At 38.5% G+C, this 12,908-nt stretch overlaps 1 protein-coding gene across 1 annotated transcript in view; it reads left to right on the forward strand.

Annotated features, from left to right (window-relative positions):
• The window catches only part of MAOB (monoamine oxidase B), a 161,618-nt gene that overhangs the window by 125,315 nt on the left and 23,395 nt on the right, over window positions 1–12,908 (forward strand). Inside the window, exons 6-8 of the mRNA XM_033115752.1 lie at window positions 7,440–7,581; window positions 8,824–8,973; window positions 9,953–10,112. Of these exons, the coding sequence (XP_032971643.1) occupies window positions 7,440–7,581; window positions 8,824–8,973; window positions 9,953–10,112 (452 nt within the window). The remainder of the gene's footprint in view (window positions 1–7,439; window positions 7,582–8,823; window positions 8,974–9,952; window positions 10,113–12,908) is intronic.

The raw sequence follows: 12,908 nt of genomic DNA on the forward strand, positions 1-12,908 counted from the left end.
TATTGAGTGCTTACTATGTCCCAGGCACTTTTATTAAAGGGGACACTATGGTAAGCAAGAAAGTTAAGATTCCTGTTCTCATTTTTTGATATTCTAGAGGGGGAGACAGCAACAAAACTAATAATAATGAAGATAAAATAAGACAGTAAAAGAATTTCTAAAGATACTATACTATGATAAAAAGATAGAGAATGACAAAGTGCTGGGAGTGTGGAAGCCAGTGCTCATTTTCATAGACATATAAGAATTCACCTCTGAGGAGACATTACAATTAGTAGAGAGGGTACAGGATGATATAGAGAAGGTAGGCATGGGCTAAATGACTTGGGACTTTGGAGGCCATAGTAAAGTCTCTGAATCTTTTTTTTTTTTAATTTATTGGGGTGACAATTGTTAGTAAAATTACATAGATTTCAGGTGTACAATTCTGTATCACATAATCTATAAATTACATTGTGTGTTCACCACCCAGAGTCAGTTCTCCTTCCATCACCATATATTTGATCCCCCTTACCCTCATCTCCCACCCCCCACACCTCTTACACTCTGGTAACAAGTAAACTATTGTCTGTGTCTGTGAGTTGTTGTGTCTCATTTGTTTGTCTTGTTCTTTTGTTGTTTTTGGTTTATATACCACATATCAGTGAAATCATATGGTTCTCTGCTTTTTCCATCTGACTTATTTCGCTTAGCATCTTACTCTCAACATCCATCCATGTTGTCACAAATGTCCCTATATCATTTTTTCTTACTGCCGAATAGTATTCCATTGTGTATATACACCACAACTTCTTTATCCATTCATCTATCGAAGGACATTTTGGTTGTTCCCATGTCTTGGCCACCGTAAACAAAGCTGCAATGAACATTGGAGCACACGTGTCTTTATGTACAAATGTTTTCAGATGTTTTGGGTAGATACCCAGGAGAGGGATTGCTGGGTCATATGGTAATTCTATTCGTAATTTTTTGAGGAACCTCCACACTGCCTTCAATAGTGGCTGCACCGTTCTGCATTCCCACCAACAGTGTATGAGGGTTCCTTTTTCTCCACAGCCTCTCAAAAACTTGTTATTATTTGTCTTGTTGATGGTACCCATTCTGACTGGGGTGAGGTGATATCTCATTGTGGTTTTTATTTGCATTTCTCTGATGATTAGTGATGTTCAGCATTTTTCCATATGTCTATTTGCCATTTGTATGTCCTCTTTGGAGAAATGTCTCTTCAGATTCTCTGCCCATTTTTCAATTGGGTTGTTTGTTTTTTTGTTGTTGAGTTGCATGTACTCCTTGTATATTTTGGATATTAGCCCCTTATCGGAGGCACTGTTTGCAAAGATTTTCTCCCATTCAATCGGTTTCCTCTTTATTTTGTCGATGGTTTCTTTTGCTGTGCAGAAGCTTTTAAGTTTCATATAGTCCCATTCGTTAATTTTAGCTTTTACGTCCCTTGCCTTTGGAGTCAAATTCATAAAATGCTCTTTGAACCCAAGGTCCATAAGTTTAGTACCTATGTTTTCTTCTATGCAGTTTATTGTGTCAGGTCTTATACTTAACTCTTTGATCCATTTTGAATTAATTTTGGTACGTGGTGACAGATAGCAGTCCAGTTTCATTCTTTTGCAAGTGGCTATCCAATACTCCCAGCACCATTTATTTAAGAGGCTGTCTTTTCTCCATTGTATGTTTTTTGCTTCTTTATCAAAAATTATCTGTCCATATTTATGTGGTTTTATTTCTGGATTCTCAATTGTATTCCATTGGTCTATGTGTCTGTTTTTCTGCCAATACCATGCTGTTTTGATTATTGTAGCCCTGTAGTACAAGCTAAAGTCAGGGAGTATGATAACTCCAGTATTGTTCTCTTTTCTTAAGATTGCCTTGGCTATTCGGGGTCTTTTGTGGTTCCAAACAAATCTGATGATTTTTTGTTCTATTTCTTTAAAAAATGCCATTGGGATTTTCATGGGGATTGCATTAAATCTGTATATTGCTCTGGGTAATATGGCCATTTTAACTATGTTGATTCTTGCAATCCATGAGCACAGAATGTCTTTCCATTTCTTTGCATCTTCTTCAATTTCTTTCAAAAATGTCCTATAGTTTTCAGCATATAGGTCTTTCACATCCTTGGTTAAGTTTATTCTTAGGTATTTTATTCTTTTTGCTGCAATTGCAAAAGGAATTGTTTTTTTGTATTTCTTTTTCTGAGATTTCATTGTTAGTATATAGGAATGCAATGGACTTCTGTACATTGATTTTTTAGCCAGCAACTTCACGGTATTCGTTGATTGTTTCTCATAGTTTTTGGTGTAGTCTTTAGGGTTTACTATATATAGCATCATGTCATCTGCAAAGAGTGACAATTTAACTTCTTCATTCCCAATTTGGATTTTTTATTTGTTTCTCTTGCCTAATTGCTCTGGCAAGGACTTCCAACACTATGTTGAAAAGCAGAGGTGCTAGAGGACAGCCCTGTCGTGTTCCTGAACGTAGAGCAAAGGGCTTCAGTTTTTCACCATTAATTATGAGATTAGCTGAGGGCTTGTCATATATGGCCTTTATTATGCTACGGTATTTTCCTTCTATACATATTTTATTAAGTGTTTCAATCATAAATGGATGCGGTATCTTGTCAAATGCTTTTTCTGCATCAATTGATATAATCATATGATTTTTGTCCTTATTTTGTTTATGTGATGTATCACATTGATGGATTTGCGGATGTTGAACCATCCTTGTGCCCCGAGGATGAACCCCACTTGATCGTGATGAATAGTCTTTTTAATGCATTGTTGTATTCGATTTGCTAGAATTTTGTTTAAGATTTTTGCCTCTATATTCATCAGAGATATTGATCTGTAGTTTTCTTTTTTTGTGTTGTCCTTACCAGGTGTTGGCATCAGGGTAATGTTGGCCTCATAAAATGAATTAGGGACTACTGTCTCTTCTTCAAATTTTTGGAAGAATTTGAGCAGGATTGGTATTAGATCCTCTATGAAGGTTTGGTAGAATTCACTAGTGAAACCATCTGGTCCCGGACTTTTGCTTTTGGGAAGGTTTTTGATGAATGATTCACTTTCGTTACTGGTGATCGGTCTGTTTAGATTTTCCAGTTCTTTATGGTTCAGCCTAGGAGGGCTATATGTTTCTCAGAACTTGTTCATTTCTTCTAGGTAATTGAATTTGATGGCATATAGTCCTTCATAGTATTCTTGGATGATCCTTTGTATTTCTGTGGTGTCCGTGATAACTTCCCTTTTTTCATTTCTGATTTTGTTAATTAGTGTCTTCTCTCTTTTTATCTTAGCGAGTCTAGCCAAGGGTTTGTTAATTTTGTTAATCTTTTCAAAGAACCAGCTCTTTGTCACATTAATTTTTTCTATTGTCTTTTTGTTCTCTATTTCATTTAGTTCTGCTCAGATTTTTGTTATTTCCTTTCTTCTGTGACCTTGGGTTTCATTTGTTCTTCTTTTTCTAGTTCTTTAAAGTGTAACATGAGGTTATTTATTTGGGATTTTTCTTGTTTCTTGAGATAGATCTGTAATGATATAAATTTCCCTCTTAAAACTGCTTTCGCTGCATCCCAAAAATTTTGGTAGGATGTATTTTCATTGTTATGTGTTTCTATGTATCTTTTGATCTCTCCTCTAATTTCTTCTTTGACCCTGTCGTTCTTTAAAATTATATTGTTTTATCTCCAAGTGTTTGTACTTTTTCCTGCTTTCTTTTTGCAGTTGATATCCAATTTCAAAGCCTTGTGATCAGAGAATATGCTTGGTATGATTTCAATCTTCTTATATTTGCTGAGGCTGCTTTTATTTCCCAATATATGGTCTATCCTTGAGAATGTTCCCTGTACACTAGAAAAAAATGTATAGTCTGATGTTTTAGGATGAAGTGCTCTATATGTGTGAATTATGTCCATTTCAGTTGATGTCTCATTTAGGACTGTTATTTCATTATTTATTTTCTGTTTGGATGATCTATCCATAGCTGTCAACGATGTATTTATGTCCCCTAATATAATTGTGTTTTGGTCAATTTCTCCCTTTACGTCTGTTAGTAGTTGCTTGGTATATTTAGGTACTCCCTGAATGGGGGCATAAATATTGATGACTGTTATGTCTTCTTGTTGTATAGTCTGCTTCACCATTATGCAATGTCCATCTTTGTCTCTTATTGCCTTTTTCACCCTGAAGTCTGCTTCATCTGATATCATTATGGCTACCCTTGATTTTCTCTGGATAGCATTTGCTTGGAGTGTCAATTTCTACCCTTTCACTTTGAGTCTATGCTTGTCCTTGTAGCTGAGACGTGTCTCTTGGAGACAGCATATGGTTGGGTTTAGTTTTTTGATCCAATCTGCTACTCTGTGCCTTTTTATTGGTGAGTTCAGTCCATTTACATGTAGGGTGATTATTGATATGTGACGATTTCCTGTCATTCTATCTTTAGTTTTCTGGTAAGGCTGTGTCTCCATTGTTTCTTTGCCTTTTTGTTGTTGTCTATGATTTCTGTGTGATGGTATTCAATGATGTTTCCCTGTGTTTCTTCTTTTATTACAGTATATATTTCAGTTCTGGATTTTTTTTGAATGGTTACCCTGAATTTTATGGAAAAGAAAGTTTGATATTTAGAGTATTCCATTTTCTTCAACACGCTTACTTTCTCCATTCCCATATTCCAGTTCAGGCCTTTATTCTCCCCTTTTTATGTTTTGTTTGCCACAAATTGTCCCTGTTGATGGTGGCCGAATAGCCTCCTTTAGTATTTCTTCTAGTGCAGGTCATGTATTAGAAAATTCCCTCAGCTTCTATATGTCTGGAATGGTCGTTATTCCTCCTTCATATCTAAAGGACATCTTTGCTGGGTACATTATTCTTGGCTCATAATTTCTCTCTTTCAATAGTGTGAGTATTTGGTTCCACGCCCTCCTGGCTTGTAGAGTTTCTGCTGAAAAATCTGATGATAATCTAATGGGCTTTCCTTTGTAGGTTACCATCTTCTTTTCCCTGGCTGCCTTGAGGATTCTTTCTTTGTCGTTGATTTTAGACAGCTTCAATACAATGTGCCTTGGAGAAGGCCTGTTGGGATTGAGGTAGTTAGGTGTTCTATTTGCTTCTTGGATTCGAGGATCCAGTTCTGTCCACAAGTTTGGGAAGTTGTCATTGGCAACTTGTTTGAATATATTCTTCTTCCCTTCTCTTTCTTCTCCTTCTGGTATGCCCTTTATTCTTATATTGCTCTTTCTGATGGAGTCAGAAAGTTCTTGTAGAGTTCTTTCATTTCTTTTAAGTCTTGAGTCTCTTTCTTCTTCCATCCATGTCTTTTCCAGGTTTCTATTTTCGATGTCACTGAATCTTTCCTACATCTGGTCAACTCTACTACCTAAGCTGGCTATTTCTTTCTTAATTTCTTCTATTGAGTTCTTAATCTCCAGAAATTCTATTTGGTTCTTTTTAAAAATTTCAATCTCTTTCGTATAATGCTGTGTTGTTCTTTGATTGTGTTTCTGAGTTCATTAAATTGCCTTTCTGTGTTTTCTTGCATGTCGTTGATTTTTTTCAGAATTGCAATCTTGAATTCTCTGTCATTTAAGTCACCTATTTACATATCTTTAAGTTCCTTTGCTGGAGAGTTTTCACTTTCTTTCTGAGCTTTCTGATTGCCTTGGTTATTCATGACAAGTACTGATTTATTATTTCTCTTCCTAGACATCTGCAGGTGTGGCTTCTGCAACAGCTTTATAGGAACAGGTCTTTCTTTTCTTTTCCTGTACTTGTTGGTGGAATGTTTTATTTTCTCTCTGACTGCAGCCTTTTTTTCTCTCTCACATGGTAGTGCTGTGTTTTCTCTGCACTATTCCAGCTTCTCACACAATGGGGGGATTCCCTGGGAGACGGGCTTCTCCTCTGTTAATAGTTCACCTGGGTCACAGGGCGCAGTGTCCGTGTGGGATGGGGAGAGCTTTTGAAGTTCCAAAGCTCTTCTGCACTAGATTCAGAGCCCGTATGTTTCAGCAGATCTGTTTACTCCTGCAGGGGTCTGCCCAGGTAGGTGGGGCCAAGGGCGGGGTGAGTTGTGAGAGGTGGCCCAGAGCAATGGCAGCGTCCACCACCACAGCCGATCCTTCTTCCGCCCCTCCCTCCCCTTTGCTGGAACTAGTTGGGCTGCGAATCTGTGTCTGCATTCCACAGTTCTCAGAACGGCAAATATTCTGTTCTTTTGATCTTATGCTGCTCCTGTTCGGCTTCTATCACCAGGCAGGTGGGCACGGGGAGAGTTATGGTAGGGTAGGGAAGGGGCGGCTAATCTCTGTGCCTAAGGCTTCCATTCTCTGCTTGGCAGTGAGGGCGTAAACCACTCTTTTCAGCCGTCTTCCCACTGTCCCTTGTCAGAGGTCTCTCTGCCCTGAGCATTGGGTTCAGCCGTGTTATATGCTGCCCCCTCAGCCCTGTGGGCCATAAGCTGAGCCCTTGCAGTCTGAATTCTTCCCTCTCCAGCAGCTGAGGTAGTTCTGGGATGCAGCCAGCTCGGAGCACTGAGCTAGGTCTGCGCCCTGTGCCCAGGCGGCTTTGTCTCCGCACTTCTCCCTTCCCTCCTCCCCTGCGCTTTTGATTTGCCCACCGTTAGATGAATTCAGTAGTGCGCCTCTTCATCTTGTCTCTCTGCTGTTCAGGGAGTCCTTTGTGGAGTTATAGTTGTTTGATTAGTTGTAAATTCCGGGGAAGATTTACAGAGGCTCACCTCACGCCGCCATTTTGATGACATCCAAATCTCTAAATCTTATTATGGTTTTGATAGGATGCCACTGGAGGTTTTTCAGCAGGAAAGACAGGATTTGATTTACACTTTAGAAAGAGCACCATTGAGGAGAGGGAGGTAAAAATATTCTGAATTTGAGTGTACTGAATAGATACGAATTGAGGAAAGTGGAGGTAGACACCAGTCTGTAAGAGATAATTGCAATGCTTCTGGCAAGAGATGATGCTAAATTGGTGGTGGTGAAGGTGGAGTCATGTGGTGAAAGACAACAGGACTTACTGATAGATTGGATGGGGGAGAGTGATGGAAAGAGAGAAATTAAGGTTGATTTCTAGAGTGCTGGCCTTAGCAATTGGATGAATGTTGATGCCTTTTACTGAGGTAGGGATCACTGGAAGAGTAGCAAGTATGTGGGGAGAAGTCATGACAGAATAGAATATGGAATGCAAGCTGACTCTGAGTAAGGTATTTTGGTTAAGGGGAAATAAATCTCATACTCCCCAAATTTCTGCTGTCTTGTTGTATAATACAGGATTCTAGTGACAATTTTCTGTGACTTGTCAAATTGTGCCAAATTCAGCCAAGTAAAATTATTGCTTGAATAATTTCCAGAGAATGACAATGATGTTCTCTTGCATTTGGCAATTTTACTCTTTTTTCTTCCTGAGCAGATCTGCAAAGAAGCTTGCTACTCTCTTTGTGAACCTGTGTGTCACTGCCGAGACCCATGAGGTCTCTGCTCTCTGGTTCCTGTGGTATGTGAAGCAGTGTGGGGGCACTACGAGGATCATCTCAACAACCAATGGAGGGCAGGTACCCATCCATACCCCCACCATTCCAACAGAAAACTACCACTGCCTAAATGAAAGTTTGGCATCATCCTTCAATCATGAACAAATGAAACAGGAGGCAGGCTTGCGGCTTTTAGAGCTTTCTCTTGAGCGCTCAAAGTGGCTTTTGTGAGGAACAGTCTGTTGTTAGGTATTCAATATGAGAACCCATCAGCCAATGTAATTTTAAGATTAGGCTTGTCTCTTTATATGTACTTTTGCAATTTTCCAATTAGGTATACATTTGGTTATTATTTCATAAGTTTGTAGATCATCTGATGAACATAACTTGAGCACTTTTTGGAAAGTCAGAAACACATTTTCAATTTAAAGCACACACAGCAAATGGAATTCATTCATTCATTCATTGCCTATTTCCTGACCCCCAACATTATGTAAGGCACTACGCTTGGCACAGTGGGAAGTGGATTAGAGTTCTTATATAGTCAGGTTGGTAGTCATTTTCCTTTCCTCTCTTTCTTCTTCCTCCCCCATTCCTCCTCATTTCCCTCTTTTCTCCTTCTCCTCTCCTCCTTTTCTTCCTCTTCTCCTTCTCTTTTTCCTTCTTTCTAAACCCATTTGAAATAGTCTTTCAAAAATTAACTGGACTGAAAATTTAGGAGGAGGCAGTGAGCTCAACTGTATGCATGATCATGAAGAACCTTTGGAAGCTTTAGCAGGGCTTGGACAGGTGGGTGCAGTGAGGTAAAAATGACCTCACTGACCCCAGAAGCAGCAGGCACCTGACCCAGGATGAGATGGGCAGCCGGCAACAGGGAGTAGGCTGGCCTGGGGATGGGTCGGCTAAAAAGGTTCTGAGCCTGAGTAATAAGGATGGGGAAAACAAGCTCAGGCAACTGGTGGCCCAGCTGTAGGTAGAACTTCACCAGACCCAGCAATCCAACAAAAGGCGGCAGATGTGACATAGAGCAGGGGTAGTGACCAGACAGGTGGGGTATGGGGTCAGGCTGAGGTTGTTGAGCTGAGGTTGGAGCCTGGAAATCTTCAAAAGCATAGCCTGGAAGGTGACCGTTAGAAAACCTGTAACTTTGTCAAAAGCCAGCAATAACTAGTTAGAAAACAATGGTGAAATACACTATTCACAACAGCAAAATGAAATTTTATGTATCTCACATGAAGATTTACAAAGAAAACTACCAGTTTAATAATTTATACGCATTCCTATATTTCCTACCTAGCTCTTGAGTCCGTTTTTCTTCTTCAGGAGAGGAAATTTGTGGGAGGATCTGGTCAAGTGAGTGAGCGGATAATGGACCTCCTTGGGGACCGAGTGAAGCTGGAGAGGCCTGTGACCCACATTGACCAGACAGGAGAAAATGTCCTTGTGGAGACCCTAAATCATGAGGTGTATGAGGTAACCAAGAGCCTGAAACTAGAGGGACAAGACCAGAGTCCCATAATAACCAAAGCTCAAATAAAGCCAAGAATATTCCAGACTTCATAGATAATACTTTTGCCAAAAGTGAAAAGGCCAACTCTATCTGAAAAAAAAAGGAAAAGAGAGCCAGAATATTTGGGAGGGGGAGGGCTATAAAAACATATTATTAATCTTCTGTATTGAACTCCTACATAATTAGAAAAACAAAGAAAATGTTTATTTAATAATAAATATCAAGAGCCTCCTATTTGCCTGGCATTATTCTAGGAGTTGGGAATATAACAGTGAACAAAACAGATAAAATTCTCTACCTTCATGTGGCTTACATTCTAGTGAAGAAAAAAGGCCATAACCAAATGTATAGTTAAAATATAGAGTATGCCAGATAGTGATAAGTACCATGGAAAAAATCAAACAGGGAAGGGGGAGAGCATGTGGCAGAAGGTGGGGTGAGACAACTGGTCATGAAATTTTAAACAGGTCATCAATGAAGGTCTCACTGATGTTTGAGCACAGCACCAAAAGAGATGAGGAATTGATCCATGTGGCTATCTGATGGAAGAGTATTCCAGGTAGACAGAATAGCCAGTGCAAAGACCCTGAGGTTGAAGGAATCCTGACATGATAAAAGAACAGCAAGATGGTCAAAGTGGCAGAACTAAGGATTGAGGGGAAGAGTAATAGGAGGTGAGATCAAAGATATAACAGGGATACATTTCATGTATGGTCTTGGAAGTGACTGTGGAACTTGGTTTTGATTCTATGTGTGATGGGAAGTCATTGGAGGTTTTGAACTAGGGAACAATAAGGGCTTATTTTGGTTTTAACAAGATCCTTCCACTTTTTCTGTTAAGAAGAGACTGAAGGAGGTGACAAGGGTAAAATGAAGGAAAAACATTAGGAAATAAGCAAAAACAAGCTGTGAACAATGTTTAACCACATTGTTTTCTTTCAGGCTAAGTATGTAATTAGTGCTGTTCCTCCTACTCTGGGCATGAAGATTCATTTCAATCCCCCTCTGCCAATGATGAGAAACCAGCTGATCACTCGTGTGCCTTTGGGTTCAGTCATCAAGTGTATGGTTTATTATAAAGAGCCCTTCTGGAGGAAAAAGAGTAAGTACTCTCCTTAAATAAAGATCTTTGGGAGAAGGTCAAAGAAACTTGGTGTAAAGACATGAATTTACATGTAACTGTTTTTATTAGAATACTGGACATAAAACATTAGTCCAAGTTCCAAGTACAATTCTATCAAATAAAATATATTGGCACAAGCTCATGGAATTGACTTCCCTTGGAATATGACCAACTCATTTTATAATTCAACACGAAGTTTATTTAATCCTTCCACAAAATCTTGTGAACATAGTTTATTAATATTTTCTAATACAGTTTTCAAAAGTATGAGTTTATAAAGCTATTCACAAAGGTGAGGATTCTGAAAATGTCCAGGCAATTTCTTATTTATGTCAAGATTCTACTATATTAAATTAAATCAATTTGTTAATTCGTATGTATTCAACAAGTGTGTTACTGTATTGAGTAGAACATTACAGGGATATTCACTAAAGAGCTAGATTCCGGAATGTTGAACACTTGAAATGTAGCTAGTGAAACTGAGAAACAAATTTTCTCTATTTTATTTTGTTTTAATTGCTTCAAATTCAAATGTAAAAAGCCACATGCAACTAGTAGCTACTGTATTGGATAGCACAATATTAGAGTCTTACCACATTTACTCTTATCACATCTACTCTCTTCCAAGAGGAGGCTATGTATGAAAAATCAGTACCTGGGACTAAGGGCAAAAGGAAGGATGGACTGAAATGAGGAACTAGACTGCAGAAAAGAGAAGAGGTTATGCTGGAGGCAAAGGGGGAAAGTTTCATAGTTTTACCTTAGGGCAGTTCTTTCTGTATCTACCTTTTTTCAGTCACATCTCAGCCTCCTAATTCTCTACCTTTGCAAGAAATGCTATTTAGAACTATTATTGGATTGTTGCATCAGTTGAACCAAGTAATCAACCTTTTGCAAAGGACAGTGTAATGAGTGTAGTGACCCACCATGAAGAGCCTGCTGCTGCTAAACTGTTTCCTCTCATGACCCAGGTGATCCATTTTAGGTAGCTGGCTGATGGCAAGTAGATAGTGTTTAGGACCATGGAATAGAGAATTTTCTCCTAATGACTTGAATGCCTTTATTTGTGGACGGAATCTGTAACTTTCCATTTGTGTCTGCAAACATTTATCTTAGGCCTGCTATGTGCCAGGCAAGTTCATTGTTGGGTACTAGTGTCAAAAGGAAAACCCAAGTTCTCCACCTTTAAGAAGAGGCTGATGATTGTAGACATGAAAGCCTCACTAAAGCATTTTCAATTTCTCTGAGTTACTATATAAATGTATTTCAGTAACTGACCACTATTGGGCACCTATTGTATGTCAGGTGCCACGCGAGGCACTGGGAATTCAAAGGCACATTTCCTTCCCCCAGAAAATTCAGATTCAGGAGGAAGACAGTCATGTAAACTGATAATTGCATGACAGTGTATTCAGTTCAGTATTGGGGTTCCCGAGGCTCTTGTAGCAACAGGGGGGAGGCTACAGCTTGTACAGCTTGTAGCAAAACTCATATCCAGTGATTCCTATTACATTGATAGGTGATTCAATAACAATATCTTGAAGGATTCAATAAGGGAATAAAATCTAATGAAGCTGACTCTTATAACAGGGTCTTTGTATCGTGTCAGACTGTCATTGCCACTACTGAAGACACTGTGATTAACGAGTAACACAAAAGCTCAGGGGGTATTGAGCTAACCAGACAAAAGGGGGTGAATTTTGCAGCCCAAACAGCCTAGCACAGTGACTAGCACATATTGGGCACTCAGCAGCCAATCATTCAGTGTTTTTGTTTGTTTGCTTTGCTTTGCTTTGCTTTGTTTTATAAGTGCAGTATGGTTTAGGTTATTAAAGAGAAGGTAACTTTTTGCATTTTCATACAGACAGCCCTAGCCAGTTCTTATTGCTTGTAGATTGATTATCCCAGGAAATGCTTCCCAGTCTCTTGGTGTGTAACATTTTTGTGAATTTGCAAAGAGGGACCCCTCTTCTTTGCTGGCCTTTCACCAAGCCATCCTAAGTCCAGCACTTTCACCATCTGTATCCCACCCTCCTGGGGTCCCTGCAGGGATGGGGGGAGCATCATGGCCACCTCAGCCCTTTCTCCCTTCCCCACTTACTTGGAGAGAGCAGGCTGCGACCAATGTCTTGAATCCTTTCAGTCTTCCTTGCTTTTGCTCATCTGCACTGCTTATACTTTCTCTTAAATCTAATTTATATAAATTTCTGTTAAAAATGACAGATGCAATACCTGCTTTTTACAAAAATTACAGAAGTAAACTTGTTCACTACAAAACTTTCAAAAAAATAAAACTGTAAGAAAAATGTCCCTCTCTTATTGTCCCTACCTTTAGGGAACCACTGTTAAAAATTTGTTTATCCTTAGAGAGTTATTGTATATATAGGTAATACTTTAAATACATGTGTACATGTATACCGACATATATATATATATTTTTTTTCATTTATTTTTTTATTTTTCAATTACAGTTGACATCCAGTATTATTTTATATTAGTTTCAGGTGTATAGCATAGTAGTTAGACATATATAACATTTTTATAAAAATTACATTTGGATATAAATGTTATACATATTCTTTAATATGTATTTAAAGACATATATATTAATAAATGTTATATATTTCCCCAAAACCATTATGTTTTAAAAGTATGATACATATTATACTGAAATTTGCATTCTGCTGTTAGCAGTATTCCATAGACATTTTTCCACATCAGTACATTGAAATCTACCTCATTTCAACAACTGAATAAACATAATTTCACTTTATG

This window comes from Rhinolophus ferrumequinum, chromosome X (genome assembly GCF_004115265.2).
Source record: "Rhinolophus ferrumequinum isolate MPI-CBG mRhiFer1 chromosome X, mRhiFer1_v1.p, whole genome shotgun sequence".
NCBI classification, from domain to species: Eukaryota; Metazoa; Chordata; class Mammalia; order Chiroptera; family Rhinolophidae; genus Rhinolophus; species Rhinolophus ferrumequinum.